The sequence below is a fragment of the Pelobates fuscus genome, chromosome 4, assembly GCF_036172605.1.
Source record: "Pelobates fuscus isolate aPelFus1 chromosome 4, aPelFus1.pri, whole genome shotgun sequence".
Taxonomy (NCBI): Eukaryota; Metazoa; Chordata; class Amphibia; order Anura; family Pelobatidae; genus Pelobates; species Pelobates fuscus.
Genome location: NC_086320.1, coordinates 208223165 through 208242090, shown reverse-complemented (window position 1 = coordinate 208242090; position 18926 = coordinate 208223165). Strand labels below are relative to the sequence as shown.

Sequence of the window (18926 nt, the reverse complement as noted above, 5' to 3'; positions counted from 1 at the left end):
GTTGAAATTGTAGCGCACACAGTAGTCCATTGAAATTCAATATGTATGTAATAAAAAAAAAAAACAGAATAGGAAGAATTTACCATTGTTGAATTAGCAGTTTTCAAAAGAAATTGGTGAATAAATGACTCAAGTAAAAAGACTCAAATGTTATCAATTAAATATCCAAAGCTGTCTCCTTTGACAAATACTATGCTATGATTGGGGTAAAGTTAGGCACTGTTTTTCTGTTACAAAAGTAGTAAGGGTCCAGTAAATCAAAAATGTAACAATTAAGTGACAGTACATTATATTGTAGAGACCGCACGACCGGCCACAGTAATACAATGTTGATAGGTCTGAGAGGAGTTGGACGCCCCCTTGTGGATATGTATATAATAAAACTTAACTTTTAATAACGCTAAGATAAAAATCCTCAAAATGGAGAAAACAAAATAAAGTAATAATAACTGAGTATGGAGAGATAGAGTATTAGCTCATGAATGGGATGTGAATAAATCTTGAAGATGTCTTATAATAAGAACAGAAGGAGTCTTCAAATAAAGATAAATCCCAAATAGGTGCTTAAATCGTTGCTACAATCTACTGGTAGCTTTTAAGAAAGGTTCCCATCTATAATAATAAATGGTAAGATAGTAATTAGAGGAAAAGTATTTACAAAATTAATGAAAATTAATGAATATATACAGTTCTTTTCATTAATTTTGTAAATACTTTTCCTCTAATTACTATCTTTCTCCTTGGTCAGCTATACCAGTGGTTCTTTTCATCTTGAACGTATTAGATCATTACTCTCTGCTCTATATGAACACACTTTTATGTAGTAGGCTTATAAGAAGAGTTGTCAGTGTTTATTGATGTTATTACTTATAGTAATATCAATTTATATATTTATACCTATTGACATCGTCCACATCTATACAATATCTTCTAATGGCCATAATACTCTATACTAGACCTAAACCATAGTAGAGATGCTTCTATCTATGGTTTATCTAGTGACTACAGTCACTTTTCTATACCCCTTTAACTGTTTTACTTGATGTATTAATTACTCTCCTGTTCTTTGCAGTTACTACATTTAGGGTTAATAATAGGGTTAATAAGTCGCTACTAATTTGCATCTCATAAAGTGATGTCACGTTAGAGAGAGAGAGAGGGGGCGTGGCTTGCTCAGAGTTCGGTCGTTAGGCGCGAACTTTCAAACACACGCCCCTCCGTTCATTGGTCTAAGAGTGGTATAAAGAAACCTCTGGTGTCAGAGGACACCTGTATAGTCTCGGAAGAAGGAGCGTTTAGCAGCGCCGAAACACGTGTCAGGCAACAGGCAGTTAGGACAGATAGACGCTCGTGCTCTTTCGTTATCACTACAGCTAGTTAGAAAGAATTAGATTTAGATTTTTAGCTCTAGTAAGCGGTAACTGTGCTTCACTTGGGGATTTAGTCTGGGGTGTAAGGGATGGTCTAGGTTGGGGACTCTCTTTTTATCCTTCCCCCTCTCTCAACAGGTACCCATATTTTTTCTTGCTGAATTTAGTTGCAGTTCTCTATAATTTATTTTCAGCTATACACTTCTCTTTGCACCAGCAAATTCATACGAGCTGCAGCAACTTTATACTAGATCTTCAATACAATCTAATCTGCACTAGCAATCTCTCTACTTTATACTCTGTAGCTATTTTAGCAGTATCTTTACAAGATGTTTGCTTATCACTTTTTTCCTGCTGTGTAACATTTGTTACACTTTGCTACTCTGTTAGACCTTACAAGTCTTTACTAAGAGATTTTCAGGTACTGTGATTTACCATTTATTATTATAGATGGGAACCTTTCTTAAAAGCTACCAGTAGATTGTAGCAACGATTTAAGCACCTATTTGGGATTTATCTTTATTTGAAGACTCCTTCTGTTCTTATTATAAGACATCGTCAAGATTTAGTCACATCCCATTCATGAGCTAATACTGTATCTCTCCATACTCAGTTATTATTACTTTATTTTGTTTTCTCCAATTTGAGGATTTTTATCTTAGCGTTATTAAAAGTTAAGTTTTATTATATACATATCCACAAGGGGCGTCCAACTCCTCTCAGACCTATCAGGTCTGTTCCTCTTTATCCACATATGTGAGGGTTACCCCCTATATTGGTCGCCCCAGACACACACCAAGCTGATTCCCCTAGGGGTATTTAGATTTCTTCTCTTTTCAGTAATACAATGTTAACAAAGGCTTCTTAGTAAACTGTAACACTGTAAACATGAAATCTTGTATTGAATAAGTAAATGCTGGCTTCTGCGTAAGCCCTCACAATGTCACAACAATTGGGTACCATTTTTTGTCACGGCCGAAATAGATATTTAAAAAAAAAAAGTGACAGAACATGACTATACCTGCAATTTTAAATACAAGCCTGCAACACCACGTTAACATTGGCTTCTGCGTAAGCCGCAATGTTTCCAACCATAAACTTGTCTTACTATGCCAATACAGGCTTCTGCACAAGCCATACTATTGTAATACCAACTGCACATTGTTACGTGTCACAACTAAAAATAAAGAATTAATTATTTTTTTTTTAACAATTAAAAATGTCTATATAAAAATCTTGCAATGGCCTCCACAAGGTTTTGGCTGAACTTGGGGGCAGCAGAAGAACACAAATACTATATGAGGTCTTTATTTAGTAGGACACACACATAGAGACTGTTAAATCCTCCACAAAAAGGAAATGTGAGTGAAAAACAGAAAACCTTAAACATAGGCGTCATATTTGGCAGAAGATAAAACGTTTAAATGAAAAGTGCTTTTAATGTTGCAGTCTCAAAAAAAACAAATTCACAATGGCAATATTTCTCCTATAACTTCCTAAACTTACTTTAAATCCTAAAGATCTAGAACATTTTAACAATTATGACTAAGAAGTTAATCTGAAGCTATTTTATTAGGAGCAGTAGCTATTTAGAAATTACTGAAAGCAAAATGTTTCTTTTTTTCATTTTCCCATATTCAAATACAATATCCATACTTAATGTGCTATGCATTTAAACATGGTATCAGTAGAAAGGTCTATGTCATTAAAAATAATATGTATAATATAGCTGGTAGCACTCAATTTCAGCAAAACATTAGTCTCTAAAGACAGTATAGTCCTCTGCACAGATATATTTCGATTTTTAATGGATTCTGATTCCTTCCTTATGTAGCTTGTAAAATCTGACTGCTATATTGTTTTATTAAAGTGGTGTAGCATTATTAGAATATAGAGATTTAAGAGGGGTCAGGTTACAAAACAACTTGTCTTTTCAAAGACTTTCAATGACAAACCTAAAGCAGACTTTTTCATTTCATTTAATTTAATTGTTTTCATAATCAGGGCTTTCTGTGTCAAGCCTGTTTGGACGTGAATAAATCAAGCACTTTGCTAAATTACAACACAGTTTTGCCAATTGCTTTTAAAAAGCAGTTTGTGGCTGACATCTCATAGGCCAGTATGTTTACAGTCAAATGTAAAAAAACATGTAAAACCTGGTGACCCTCTATTGTAAGTAGTTTGTGTTTATGAAAAGTTTCACTTCTTACCTGAATTCCACTAGCCATCACTCTGTGCCTCCACTACTAACATTGGGGATCAGAAATTTGCTCGGCAGAGACTTTAGTTAGTTCTCCTAAACTATGCTCTGATTTACATATATAAACAACCAAACAAACAAACAAAATAAAGCATAATTTACTGGTATTCAATGTGAACATGCAATTGGCTACTTTATTTCATAGCAGTTAATGCATTAATTTTGTATACTGATCCATTTTCACATTTTGACTTTGTTTTTGTTTTTTACATTGCTTGTATATGAACATACAAAGAATTGTTGAGCACTTCATGTGTAAGGTCTTGGTTTATCACATGCCCAAATTGTCCCACTAGCCATTGACGTGTGAAAATGCAGCCAAGCGGGTGGGCATCATTTTTGGAAGTGTGCCATGGACCCTACAGGGCAGCAGTGGCAACTAACTTTTCATCCCGACTAGTAATATAGGACTTGGAATTTTGAGGTCTTACATGAAACAACAGGAATAAGATGTACTCGTGACTTATATGATATTTCACTTTTAATTAAGAATAGTTAAGGCAGACAGCAATGATCAGTTCTCACAATCCAGGACCGTTGATAAGACAACAAATGCTGTCTACAAAAATGCATTTATATCGTATAAAGTAAAAGCTTTTTTTATACAGCCACAATCTGTTTCTCTAATTTGATAGAGTTTGGAAAAGAGGATTTTATTAGAAGAGTACTTGTATTTCATTAACAATATGCATTGCACATATAAAACATTTACATTGTATTGCAGTTCTTATTTCCCTAGGCTTTCACCACTCAAAAATGCCAACTATGCAGCAATGCTTAAATATAGTCAGACCAGGTGCAGAAAAAAAAGAGGTTTTCCAAAATGTAATTCTTTAGTATTTTTGCTACACAGCTGGTCTAAAGATTGCTGCTAATATAAATATTGTGCTGGATAAGGTGTTTTTTACATCTATTTGTTCTGTGCCGTATAGGTTTAGAAAATGATTCGAATTATTTTGTGAAAATGTTTAACAATATGTTCATAATTATGTAACCCATGAGCATGTTTTAAATTGGCAAGTTTATTTTACTAATATAAAAAGGATTCAGGTTGTCTAGGGAGATCTCCCACTGATTCATTGAATGATCAGAACGCACAAAATGAGAAGTACAACTAAACAGGAAAAATATGATGTTGAAGCAGCGGTGTGTAATCAAAACTGTAATGCTTTATTGTTTAAAGTACAATATGCTCTGGCTGTGGCAGAATCAGTGGAGTATGTAAGCCTGCTGGTAAAATAGAGATTTACAGGAAGGGAAAAAAAAAGAAATATAGTAAGTGATAACAATCAAAAACTAAGCATAGTAATTAACAAATGGGTATATTCATTCTGATATTGGGATAATATGTTTTAGATAATAATTTTAATCTTTAATTGTATTTAAATTAAAGCAAAAGTAAAGCAAAGCGTGCCATAGAAAGCAAACATTAGTTGCCCTCTCATTAATTTCCAATAAATTATATTTTATAATAGAGATGCATCAAATCAATGCATCTCTATTGGGTACATTCAGAGTCTCCATGTAGAGCGTAGAGACGCTGAATGTAGGTGCTGAACTGGACTAGGAATCACCTCTAGTGGCCGTCTTAAGTGACTGCATCTATAAGTGTTACTAGGCAAAAATTTAAACATCTGTCTATCTACCTATCTATCTATCTATCTATCTGTCTATCTGTCTATCTATCTTTATCCATAAAAGTAGTGACACTACTTTTCTAACTATCGCCCAATATCATTGCTCCCGGTATTGTCAAAAATCAATTATGTGAGTACTACAAACAATCAAACTATCTGACCCCTGATCAATCGGGCTTCATCCAAGCTGGCATGGAAAAAGGAGACCTAACTGGAGCTATTTTCCTTGATTTTGCAAAGGCCTTTGACACAGTAGACCACGACATTCTACTGCACAAACTAAAAAACTCAGGTGTTGGTGATTGTTCGCTAACCTGGTTTCGATCGTATGTATCGGATCGCTCACAATAGGTGTCCATTTCTGACAGCGACTTCCTCCCTCTCCCAGTCACGTGTGGTGTTCCCCAAGGTTCCATTCTCAGCCCCCTACTATTTACATTATTTATAAATGATCTGCCTAATGTCTGCAAATCCTCAAATGTACACATGTACGCAGATGACACAGTAATCTATGCGAGCAAATCCAATCTACCGCAGCTTGAGGCTGTGCTCTAAGACCAGTTTATAGAGGTAGAAAAGTGGATTGCAAAAAACAAACTCTTCCTAAACACTGACAAAACTGTCACAATGATCTTTGGATCAGTACCTAAATTACACAAATTACACAATTCCCACCTATCCATTAAAACAATTTCAAATGGCACACTGACCGCAGTCCACTCTTTCAAATACTTGGGTATGATGTTAGACCCCAAAAACTTGCATCTAAACTTTATCCAAAACTAGGTGCCCTGTACAGAAACAAATCCTGCTTAAGCCCTACAGTAAAGGAAAATATTGTACAGCAAATGCTGATGCCAATCATTGATTATGGGGATGTAGTATATGCATCTGCATCGCAATCCCACATTAATAAACTCAACACATTGTATAACTCGTTCTGCCGATTTGTGCTACAATGTAATTACAGGACCCACCATTGTGACATGCTAAAATAACTAAACTGGCTGTCGCTGGAATCCAGACGCACCCTTCATCTTTCCAGCCTTGTGTTTAAGAGCTTTTCTAGGAAACTCCCACCCTACCTGAACAAAATGCTCTCCTCAGCTGTTCCCACCTCCTATAACCTCCAATCCAGTACCAACACTTTATTTAGTCTACCTCAATACAAAAAGAAAGCGGCCCGATCCTCCTTCTCCTACAGAGCACCGCAATTGTGGAACGACCTCCCGCACAATTTAAAATCTTCCCTAAGCCTAAAGTCCTTTAGGATATCCCTTTCTACATACCTCAAAACAGAATGCACCTGTCATGGTTGATTATATATTTGTTAATATATGTTAAATTTTGTATATATTTTGTGTATTAATATTGTTTTTGTATTTTATTGTACCCTAATGTAACAATGCAATGATTTGTGGACCCATACATACTTGAAAACAAGAGAAATCTCAATGTATCTTTCCTGGTAAAATATTTTATAAAATAAATAAATAAATAAATCTATCTGTATGCCTGTCTGTGTCTGTCTCTGTCTGTCTGTCTATCTATCTATCTACCTGTCGATTAGCTTTTACATTACTGAGCATGCAGGGACAAACTATAGACACCAGAACAACTACAAGTCTGTAGGCTAAGAAATGGGTGAAAAATATGGCTCATGAGTGCAATGTTATGTTTTGGTTTCTGTACTTTGTTTATGTGTAATTATTTAATATTATATTTCAGGATACTATTTGGGGAAAATTTGGAACGAGAAATCTACTTTGGTGAGTACATACTTCTTTGATGTAGTCAAACTGCACTCAAATATCTCTGACGTCTAGTTTTTCAGTCACATGGATGCTCTATCTATGTATCTAGCTGCTTTTACAATTGGCCCATTGATGAATCCACATGGTGTATGTGTGCACTTTATTTGAACATTCTGTTTACGTGATGGCAATTAAGCAAAGTAAATATCTACTCCAAAACTTGATGCAAAGCTCCTCCTGTTGGTCTTGGTTCCCTGATTTGAGTTGGGCAGTAATTGCTGAAACATATATCCATAATTCAATCTGTAGTTTGTAGATCATTTGATAATAGGTGTGATAAGGCAATGAAAGCTCCAGTTGCAGTGACTCAGACTGACAAGTTCAATTACTTTTAAGGGCAAGCCTTCCTTTCATCCTTCTGAGGTTGAAAAATTGCATTTCATTAAGTTAAGTAATAACATCCCAAATCCAGAATGTACTTAAAATTAAGGCAACAGGTAGATGTATGTTTACTTGTTAAATATTTCGAAATTATGTTAGACAATGTTTCATCTTTTTCCAATATTGAAGTCCTAATTCATCTAAATTCAGCTCCAGGCAGATTGCCCCGTCCCCTGCTAAGTTTCCAAAAGGAATGGACAAATATATTTTCTTCAGTTTGATGTCCATTCATGTATACCTTCTTTACCATTTGATTTGAGATATGTGTTTCATAGAGAATTAAGCAGCTGCTTAAATTTTCTTAACTCAGATGGCATTTTCTAAAAATCGTGCCAACGTTTATAAATATCACATGCATTGAAGTGACTTTGTAGAATGGAGGATTTAGTGTGTAACTTTTGACATTTATTTCAAAGCTTTTAATGCCTTTTTATATCTGAAAAGGTCTGTTTATCCCTGTGCTGTGTCACTAAAGCTGATCTACTATTACAGTATTTTGTTAACCTGGACAACCTCCATCTTTATGGTTTAGGCCTCGGGACTCAATTCAGTTCGAGGTCATCACGGTGCAGTTGATAGATGCAGTAATATGTCCTGTTATACATATTCATGTCTAATGTTGGCTTAAACTAAACTAGATGCTTGTAGTAAAGGTGCATGTTTGTTTTGAATGTCAGCCTTAATTGCTCATGTCTTGATAGTTGGTGAGGACTGATGTTATGGGTCATTACTTGCGGGTCTGTAATAAAGCATGAAGGTTGATAAGAGAAGCAGGTGTTGCGATATTTATCTAACTTGTAAGGCTGCCTTTTTGCTAATGTATATTGAAAGAAAATTCAAGACATACACTTGGCTTACAGTGTACTGCGTGAAGAGATTTATATCAATATAAAATCAACTATCTTTAGAAATTGGTTGAACAATCACATTTTTAATTTTAATAAAGGCTGAAGGCAATTGGTAAAGGATATCTTGCACTGCCAGTAAGTGGTAGCAATAGAAGTACGGGATTTCATCTTCAGCTTCAATAGATTTACACTTTGGCTCCTGTGGTGAAGGCTACAAAGCATATGAATAATTCAATGTAATTTGTCATTTGCGCAACAATGACTTAAAGACCAAACATAGACACAGTGATATAGTTGCCAATGCGAGTTGGCAAATCAATGATCAACTAACAGTCAAAATGAAGAATCATTAAGCAAAGTAAACAAAACGGAAAGAAGGTATATATGTGAAAAATGAAGAGCTAGCCATGAAGGGATGACTAGAAAAAAGGGAAACAGAAGATTATAATAAAGGAGATTCAGATGCAGACAAAGCAACCTGGAACAATTTGGTTTCCCAACTTAAAAGAGCTGTCATCTAACACGTCACAGACCCAATGATTTGCTTTCAAAGCAGTGACATCAAAGGGAATAGCACTCCATGAAACGTTAAGCACCATGATGAAGATGAAATGACGAAACCCATTGTGCAATGTAGCTTATATGGTAAACATGGCCTGCATTTTGTCTGTTTACTGATGCCTGAAACAACAAAAATATATATTAACTTAATCTTATCATATTTTTATACATTCTGCTTTTTTTCTGCGAATATTATGGTGACATTAATTGATAAGTGAGAAATTTCTGAGGAACAAAATTCTGAAATTATACTACATATAGCTCAGGAATATTTCAGTGGAATGTAGTTTTTTGAGCTACGATAAATTTCTGTTTGTTTATTTTGGGTTATAACTACACAGTGAAGTGAAGGGTAGTGTTTGTTGGGATGTCTATACCCTGATGATTAATAGCTGCTCTTTTGGATTCTTGTCATATTTTAACACCACTCAAATTTTATGGATTTTGTATTCACTTTTTCTTACAATATTGTTTATTTAAATATTCAACAAGAAATGGGACTTTCATATAGATGGTGGGTGTCTTAACAATAAACTTGTAATGTGGTAATTTTATACAGCAATATATTAGCTTAATGCTTAATATTATGACCAGACTGAATTCATATTAATCAATCTAATTTGTCTACCCATCTAATTATCCCATGATTTAGAAGTAAATTGTTAATAACTGCATTAACCAAAGATATGTGGGTTGAATAGCATGGTATATAAAATTCAATTAGTGATGGACGTTGGGAGATAAAGAATACTAATCTCCTATATGGGATTTTTGCAGCGGGACAGTTATGAAGCATAGTCTGACAATAACAAAAATATGTTCTATAACTTGTAATAGATTGTGTCCTGTTTCATTCAAACTACTAGCTATCTCTTTTTAATTAAGACAATTTTAATTTGGTTGCCAGGCACAATCCTGGCAACCAACTGCAAATTGCATAAAATATTTTAATAGTGTCTTCAGGTAGACAGAGCAATTTATCCATACATTTAGTTTGTTGAAGTGTCCTACTAACTTCATCAATTGTCGAGCAATAATGAAATTTCCATCCTTTAGCTATTAGTACTGTGTTCATATTCCATATGTGAGAAATTTGAAGGTATTACCAGGGATGCATTGAGGATACATATTAATAAGTGGTACTAGCTGAGATATTGAGAAAGAGATTTCTATTATAGTTTCTATAAAACTTTTTTATAAAAGCTTTATGTGAGAGAGCTCCCTCTACCTCGGCTGGGTACCTCCGTCAAGCTCGCTCCCTAGCTGGACCCAGGAAACCTGGAGTGCTATTGCCCCCGTCGCTGAACCTTGACTGGGGTCCTTCTGGAGCTTTTCCACCAGACCAGGCTGCAGCTCTCCTTCCAGGTAGGTATCGTCCCCTTGGCCTATTACACTGCAGACCTGCTTCCAGGCAGGTATCGTCCCCTATGCCTATAACGCTGCAGTCTTTCTTCTAGGCAGGTATCGTCCCCTCTGCCTATTTCTCTGCAGCTCTGCTTACAGTGTTTACTATTGCCTTTACAATGGCACTTGCGGCTCTCAGGCCTACCTCTCTTGATTTATCCCAGGGCTAGAGAGATCCTGCAGCCAGTAAACAGCTCCTCTCACTGGGATCCCTAAAAATCCACACAGGACACAAGTTCCAAAAGGAACTTACATATAATACTTTATTTTACTTGGGACTAACCCATATGATCATTACATTTAAATTGCTGTGACAAACATAATAAGATTAAAAGAACCAAAACAGGTGTCAAAATATACAGGAAATTATAATAGCATAATGATATGTGTATAAAGGGATGGGGCAGACAATAACCAGCACAAAATCTCCTGCTGTAGAATTTGCAATATGCAAATCTACCAGAATATGCAAATTAGCAATGCTTGCTATTCAGGTAGTGCATGCAGCTTTTGCCAGATCCATGAAACCAACAGGTAGCGCTGTACAGGCTCCACAACCAAATCCACCTAGTTAATTGCAAGCATTAGCAACACAGGAGAGCATACTAACATATAACAACAAAACAACAATACACACCCTGCACCTATAATAGTCTGTATGAAACTCCAAGTGATAGTGTCATACTTTCCCATACAATCTATATTCCCACGATATATAAATATATGTCCCAACCCACCACCGCTTCTGACACTAGGGGAAGCTCCCCCTAAAAATATGTTATAACCTTGATAGAGTCAGAAGCCAACTGAACAGTATTTTGACATTTGTTTTGCCATTTATTTTAATAGGGTTAGTGCAATGAGAAAAACTTACAACGATTATTAATGGCTTTCAGCCTTTGGTTCTTTTAAAGAAATCCAGATCCTTATCCAATTTCATAGAACAGAGCAACTTGAGGAAACATTTGAAATTTTAGGGGATATATAATTTTGTTGTGTATGGAGCTTCATGGTAGCTTTTAAAATCCAATTTTGGGCCATCTTCGTGTGGAGGGAGCCGGGAGGTATCGCAGGGCGCTGTGAGAGGAGGCCGTCAGCCACAGAGCAGCGTGCCGGAGGAGAACGTTACGGACGAGCAGAAGGAAATGGATGATAAGGTGATCAGCCCTGAGAAAGCTGAAGAAGCAAAATTAAAAGCTAGATATCCACACCTGGGGCCTAAGCCTGGAGGGTCAGACTTCTTGAGAAAACGACTTACAAAAGGACAAAAATAGTTTGATTCTGGGGACTACAACATGGCCAAGGCGAAAATGAAGAACAAGCAACTTCCAGCAGCTGCTCCGGACAAAACAGAAGTCACTGGTGATCATATTCCTACTCCACAGGACCTTCCGCAGAGGAAACCTTCTCTGGTTGCCAGCAAGTTGGCTGGTTGATCAACTCGCCTATCTGCATGAAACCACCTCATTCCCATTTATTTTCTGCCTTTTTTTCACTTTGTTTCCTTTTTTTTTTTCCACTTTTTTTTTTCTTTTCTCTTTCTGCTCTTTCTTCCTAAACACTGTAGTCGGGCTGACGGCTTGGCTTAGGCAGTAGTGTGGCAAGCAGCTGTCTGGAGTGTAGGATATGTAGAATAGTCTGAAAACAATGCACTGATAAATAGACCTGTTTTGGTATAGCAATGTAAAGTTAAGCTACTTGAAAACAAACAAAACATTTAATTGTACATAATGCCTCTATCAGGTATAAGCGATGGACACTTCTGTGGGTTTTACTGTTTTAATGTTTTGCTTTTCTTTCACAACTTGATTTCTTCATAACGTAGTATTTTGTGCTTTTTTTTTTTTTTGTCTTTTTTTTTTTTTTTTTTTTTTTTAATTTCCCTTCCTTTTCAACTTTTCTTTGGAGTTTAAGACCACAAATTATGTTTTGAAAGAAAGCATGCCAAATCAAACTGGGTTCTCAAAGGTTGTTCTAAGCTTTCTGCCCTTTTAACTTGAATGGCCTTAAACCTTTCTCAGCTTTAACGATAGGATTCGACTTGGGCAATATTTGCTCACATGGCTGTAACCTTTCATGAACCTAGTATGTAATGAAAGAGACCTGTTGAAGCTGGTATTTTCCTGGTTAGTAGTGTAGAACCTTATGTTGAAGATGTGGATGAAGTGTGCATGTGCATAGACTGTTGAATTCACTTTTGTGCCATTTTGTAAATACAATAGTTTTGCACAACCTTTTTGCAAACGTGTACTAATTTTTACAGTTTACAAGATCTGTATGTAAAGCTGTAGCACATTTTAGTTTTCAAATTTAAACAGAAAAAAAACTATCTCCCTGGTTAATTTCATGAAGATCATTCAAAATTTGTTTTTGTTCAGTTTTTGTTTCTTGTTTTAAAAATGGATTTATTTGTGGACTTTTTTTATGGGATGAAACAAACTGTATTTCGAGGAATTAATTTGGTGAGCCAGGAAAAAGCAACTTATGCCTGTCCATGCTGCTGTAGTTTCATCTTACAAAGAGTAACAAGTCCTCATAACAGCGCAGATATTCTCGGCCTACCTGTGGTTTACACAATTGTAGAGCAGCCGCAGATTGTGTCGCATGCCTATGTCGAGAAATTTGCATGTATTTTTTTTGTCCATGGCTCCAGGTTACGTGGACCTGCATGGTACATGCATACATCAATCTGTGGCACTAAGGGGATCTGCTAGTCTGCAGCAAATTTTTAAGGAATTAAAACTGACTCCATATATCTGTATATGCTATCCAATGCTAATATAAAAGTTTGGAATTGGGTTGTGACCAGAAGACAAATGTTCTGTGTTAACATGCATTCGGGACACATATTCCAAAACAAACCGTAAATTTACAACATAAGCAAATTCTAAGGTTCGATAACTGCTAAACCTTCAAGGTGTATATTACTGTGCTTATTGGTGTCCAACAGCAGTCATTAATTGGTATCAACATTTTAAAGTGGTCTGTGTTAGCATACGAACTACAATAATGCTGGATATACTAAACATTTATGAATATTGTTAATAAAGATTACAACTGTAAAAAAAAAAAAATCCAATTTTGGTATACGATCATGTCTTTTGAATGTTCTCCTTTATGGGCAATAGGGTGGAGCTCATAGAAGAGAACAAAATCATTGTGAATACAATAGACTATCTGCCAAATGTACCCAGGCTATCAAGTGCAGTGGTAAATAAACTCTAACAACTGCAATTGACTAAATTCTGATCTGCGGACAAAGTAGAACTGTGATTTGTATGCACTTGCAGAAAAAATCCTTAAATATCTTTGCATGTATTATTAATATTTAGTACTATAGTACTATCAATTTTATAACATTATAAAATCTCATAGTCAATCAAACTTTGCATTTGGTTCAACATTGATGGAAGCAGAGATACTAACATGATGATCAAAACACTGTCTGCAAATAGATTTAGTTTTTTTCTGAGGGGTGCCCGGCTCTATGTCTTTTATATTTACATGAGCGAAAATGAACAATGTAACAGTATAAACCAGGCAACGCTTTCTAAGATTGTTTGTAATATCGGAATTTAGGGGAGGTTCAAACATATCAATACGGATGAACCAAATTTTATTTCCCTGAAAAGGTCTACTTATATAAGTAAATTCTCCCTTACAGGCAGAATGTCTGCAAGGACAAACTTTGCTCTCCCTTCCATCTCCTTTAACTGCAGCCAGTAACATTTTTTTAAAATCCTTTCCCCGACCCTGCCTCCACTTGCCGGCTCAGAGCCAGTGAAAAGGACAAATCAAAGGCTTCTCTATGACCACAGTAGACCCTTGGTAAAATCAGAAGAGGCATGGAGAGCTTTACCTGGATTACAGGTCAATTTAAAAATTTTTTTGCAGGTATGAAAGAGGGACCTAGTCAATAATGCAAACAGGGCATTTCAAGTTAAAAAATATCAGTCCTGAAGAAGGGTTAGAGTAACCATTTAATTATACATTTGTATAATATCCAGTTGACAGAATTCATACTTGGGAATGGCCAACCAATAAAATAATCATTAAACATAGAATGTGACGGCAGATAAGAACCATTCGGCCCATCTAGTCTGCCCAATTTTCTAAATACTTTCATTAGTCCCTGGCCTTATGTTAACCTCTACCACTTCAGTTGGAAGGCTATTCCATGCATCCACTACCCTCTCAGTAAAGTTATACTTCCTGATATTATTTTTAAACCTTTGCCCCTTTAATTTAAGACTGTCCTCTATGTCCTCTTGTTATGGTAGTTTTTCTTCTTTTAAATATAGTCTCCTCCTTTACTGTGTTGATTCCCTTTATGTATTTAAATGTTTCTATCATATCCCCCCTGTCTCGTCTTTCCTCCAAGTTATGCATGTTAAAATCCTTTAACCTATCTTGTAAGTTTTATCATGTAACCCATGAACCAGTTTAGCAGCCCTTCTCTGAAATCTCTCTAAAGTGTCAATATCCTTCTGGAGATACGGTCTCCAGTACTGCGTACAATACTCCAAGTGAGGTCTCACATGTGTTCTGTACAATGGCATGAGCACTTCCCTCTTTCTACTGCTAATACCTCTCGCTATACAACCAATCATTCTGCTAGCATTTCCTGCTGCTGTATTACATTGTCCGCTTACCTTTAAGTCATCTGAAATAATTACCCCTAAATCTCTTTCCTCAGATGTTGAGGTTAGGACTCTATCAAATATTCTGTACTCTGCCCTTCGGTTTTTACGTCCATGATGCATTATCTTACACTTATCCACATTAAATGCCAGCTGCCACAACTCTGACCATTTTTCTAGTTTACCTTAATCATTTGCCATTTGGCTTATCCCTTTAGGAACATCAATCCTGTTAACCCTGTTAACATATCTTAGTATCATCAGCAAAAATACATACCTTACCTTACCATCAAGACCTTCTGCAATATCACTAATAAAAACATTAAAGAGAATAGGTCCAAGTGCAGATCCCCGAGGAACCCTACTGGTGACAAGACCATGCTTTGAATATACTCCACTGACTACAACCCTATATTACCTGTTACTCAGTCACTGCCTTACCCATTCAACCATATTGGAATCCAAACTTAAAGATTGCAGTTTATTGATAAGCCTTCTATGTGCAACAGTGTCAAAAGCCTTACTGAAATCTAGGTAAGCAATGTCTACTGCACCACCCTGATCTATTATTTTAGTTACCCAATCAAAAAAATCAATAAGATTAGTTTGGCATGATCTCCCTGAAGTAAACCCGTGTTGTCTCTGATCTTGAAATCCATGTGATTTTAGATGTTCAACAATCCTATCCTTTAACATGGTTTCCATTACTTTCCCACTACTGAAGTAAGGCTTACTGGCCTATAGTTGCCCGACTCCTCCCTATTACCTTTCTTGTGAATGGGCACAACATATGCTAACTTCCAAGCTTCTGGGACTTCTCTTGTTAACAATGATTGGTTAAATAAATCTATTAATGGTTTTGCTAGTACACCAATAAGCTATTTTAATAACGTTGGGTGTATTCCTTTAGGCCCCATTGACTTATTTGTCTTCACTTTTGACAGTGGAATTAGAACCTCTTCCTCTATAAACTCACATGTAACAAATTACTCATTGTCCTTTCCTTCATTTTCATCTGTAAATACTGAACAAAAATATTAATTGAGACAGTCAGCTAGACCTTTATCCTCTTCTACATACCTTCCTTCTTTTATTTTTTAATCTAACTAATCCTTGTTTTACTTTGCTTTTCTCATTTATGTATCTAAAAAATGTTTTGTCCCACTTTTTTACTGACTGTGCTATTTTCTCTTCTGTGTGTGATTTAGAAGCTCACATAACTTGCTTAGCCTCTTTCTGCCTAATCTTCTAAATTTGTCTATCTTCCTTTTTTTAGAATTACTAAATGCTAACTAGTACCACAATGGTTTCTTAAATGATGTATTCCTGACCCTATAACACCGCCATCTAGCCCCCCTGGAACCCTCATGCCTCCATAAATATAGCAAAATCTTACTGCATTCAAGCCAGAAGCTGTAACTCTGCTTGTTTTTTTACAAACAGCATGCAGTCTGCTGACATCATCAGAAGTGGTGGCCTGATCCAATCACAGTGCTTCCCCATAGGATTGGCTGAGACTGACAAAGAGGCAGATTAGGGACAGAGCCAGTATGATTCAAACACAGCCCTGGCCAATCAGCATCTCCTCATAGAGATGAATTGAATCAATGAATCTCTATGAGGAAAGCACAGTGTCTGCATGCAGAGGGAGGAGACACTGAATGTTTGGATGCATTTTAGGCAGCCATGACCTAGGAAGGATCTCTAACAGCCATCTGAGGAGTGGCCAGTGAAGTTATCATTAGGCTGTAATGTAAACACTGCATTTTCTCTGAAAAGACAGTGTTTACAGCAAAAAGCCTAAAGGTAATGATTCTACTCACCAGAAAAAAATCAAAAAGCTGTAGTTGTTCTAGTGACTATAGTGTCCCTTTAATTTTTTTGCTTTTACTGACAAGCCTAATGCAATGTTATGTTACCTTCAGCAGTGCAACTTTTGAATAATCCAATTTCTCTTGGACTCCATTTAAACTGCTCCAGTCTGAAAATGACTCCTTTACACATATTCTAATTTTAGAAAAGTCTGTTTTTCTAAAGTCTAAAACTTTTGTTTTTGTGTGGTGTGATTCAGTCACTGTTCTTTTATTAAACCACACTGACTGATGATCACTGGATCCTAAACTTTCATCTACAGTAACATCTGATACCAAATCTTCATTTGTTAACACTAAATCTAGCATGGCCTCTTTATGAGTTGGCTACTCAATGACTTGTTTTAGAGACAATCCCAGAAGGGAGTTTAGAATATGTGTGCTCCTGCAGCTGCTTTTGTTTTCCAGTTCACATCAGGAAGATTAAAGTCACCCATGATGATAACTTCCCCCTTCATTGTCATTTTAGCTATTTCCTCAACTAGTAGATTATCTAACTCTTCTATTTGTCAAGGGTGACTATGAATAACAACTGCACGAGTTACTGTGTGATTACCAAATTCTAACGTAACCCAAACGGACTCTATGTTCACCTCACTAACTTTTATTAGGCTAAATTTTATGCTATCCTTCACATACAGGGCAGCCCCTCCCCCTTCCTTGCCTTCTCTGTCTTTTCTATATAAAGAGTGCCCTGGTATTACTATGTCCCAGTCATTTTTCTCATTATACCATGTCTCAGTAACAGCCCACTAAATCTACATTATTAGTTGCCATTATTGCCACAAGTTCATGGATCTTATTCCCTAAACTGCGAGCATTTGTAGACATGACTCTAAGCTTGCCATTGTTTTTAAATATAATATATTTGGCGTATACTTTACTTACTTTTTATTTAGTTTCAAATGTTTTTAAATAAAAGTACTATAATAAAAGTAATATATATTACTTGCATATATATATATATATATATATATAGCTATATATATAGTGCTTTAAAGTTTTTTATTTTATCTCACTAAACATCTGGTTACCTGACATCCTACATATCCCATGTGGGAATTGTACCAGCAGTGCTTTATACTTCCAGAGCAGTAATTTCTGACAATTGCTTGATGCTTTACCACCTTTTTTTTCTTTTCTATCTTGCTGATACCTGATGTGGAGATTGTAGATTGCTCTTCACCACGCTATATATCCAAAGACGGGGATTATACTGCCCGTGCCTTTACACTATCCGCGTTCTGCCTACAGCAGAGCTCTGTACAAATGAGTTTTCTCTTGACACTTCAATTATATATTTATTTTGTGTGACATAATACACAAATAATTCTCTGTTTTTAATGTATTAAGTGACATACAGCTGTACGGGACGCCATGTATACTATGTGTGTAATTTCATAGACATAGCTCCAATCTTTAAAGCAGTTACTAATCACCCACTAAGCACTTTAGGTGATTGAAGTAAATTACCCTACCCTTTTTTGGTTTGTAACATATACATGGTATAAAACAAAAATTTGGGGTATAAATTCTGATGTAAAGGGAAAACAATGAAAAAGCATGGGGGTTAACTCAAATTTAATTTCTCATATATTCATTCATCCTTTACAAAGATCTTGGATTTGTTTAAAGGGTTAATCTAAACACCAAAACAACTCTAGCTTAATGAAGCAGTTTTTGTGTAGATCACAACCGTGCAGTCTCACTGCTCAAGCATCTGCCATTTAAGAGTTAAATCGCCTTCGTTTTGGTTTATATAGACATGGACACTCATTCACTTGCAGTCACCACACAGCCTCCATTTTAAAAAAATGGTTTCATTTTCAATCAGGTCTTACAAAACAGTGTATATACTTTAGCAGTTTGTATTTCCTGCTCTGTTAATAGGACTATAATCACACATAGGAGTCTGGTGCATGCTCAAGCATACTAACAGTGCAGGAGATAAGACATTCTGAATTAAATGCAATAAAGGAAGATAAAACATTTGGATTTTTGCAGGAAGAGTGTAGTGTGGCTACATGGATAGTGTGCGTAAACTCCCCTTGCACCATTCCATAGTTCAATGAGCTTAACACTTCCTGGCCAATACGTCCCCAGCAGGAAGTCAGAGTCAATATGGAAGATATTCAACATA

The 18926-nt window shown here is 36.0% G+C and overlaps 2 protein-coding genes across 3 annotated transcripts in view; both read left to right on the top strand.

Annotated features, from left to right (window-relative positions):
• LOC134608777 (poly(rC)-binding protein 3-like) overlaps positions 1-18926 on the top strand; it is a 1002469-nt gene that overhangs the window by 548414 nt on the left and 435129 nt on the right. For both annotated transcript variants that reach the window (XM_063451876.1, XM_063451872.1), the window contains exon 5: positions 6996-7036. The gene's annotated coding sequence lies outside the window, so the exon portion shown is untranslated. The remainder of the gene's footprint in view (positions 1-6995; positions 7037-18926) is intronic.
• LOC134607968 (cAMP-regulated phosphoprotein 19-like) lies at positions 11383-11787 on the top strand. The gene is given in 1 exon segment (XM_063450573.1): positions 11383-11787. A coding segment is annotated over 1 exon segment (291 nt). The 5' UTR covers positions 11383-11420; the 3' UTR covers positions 11712-11787.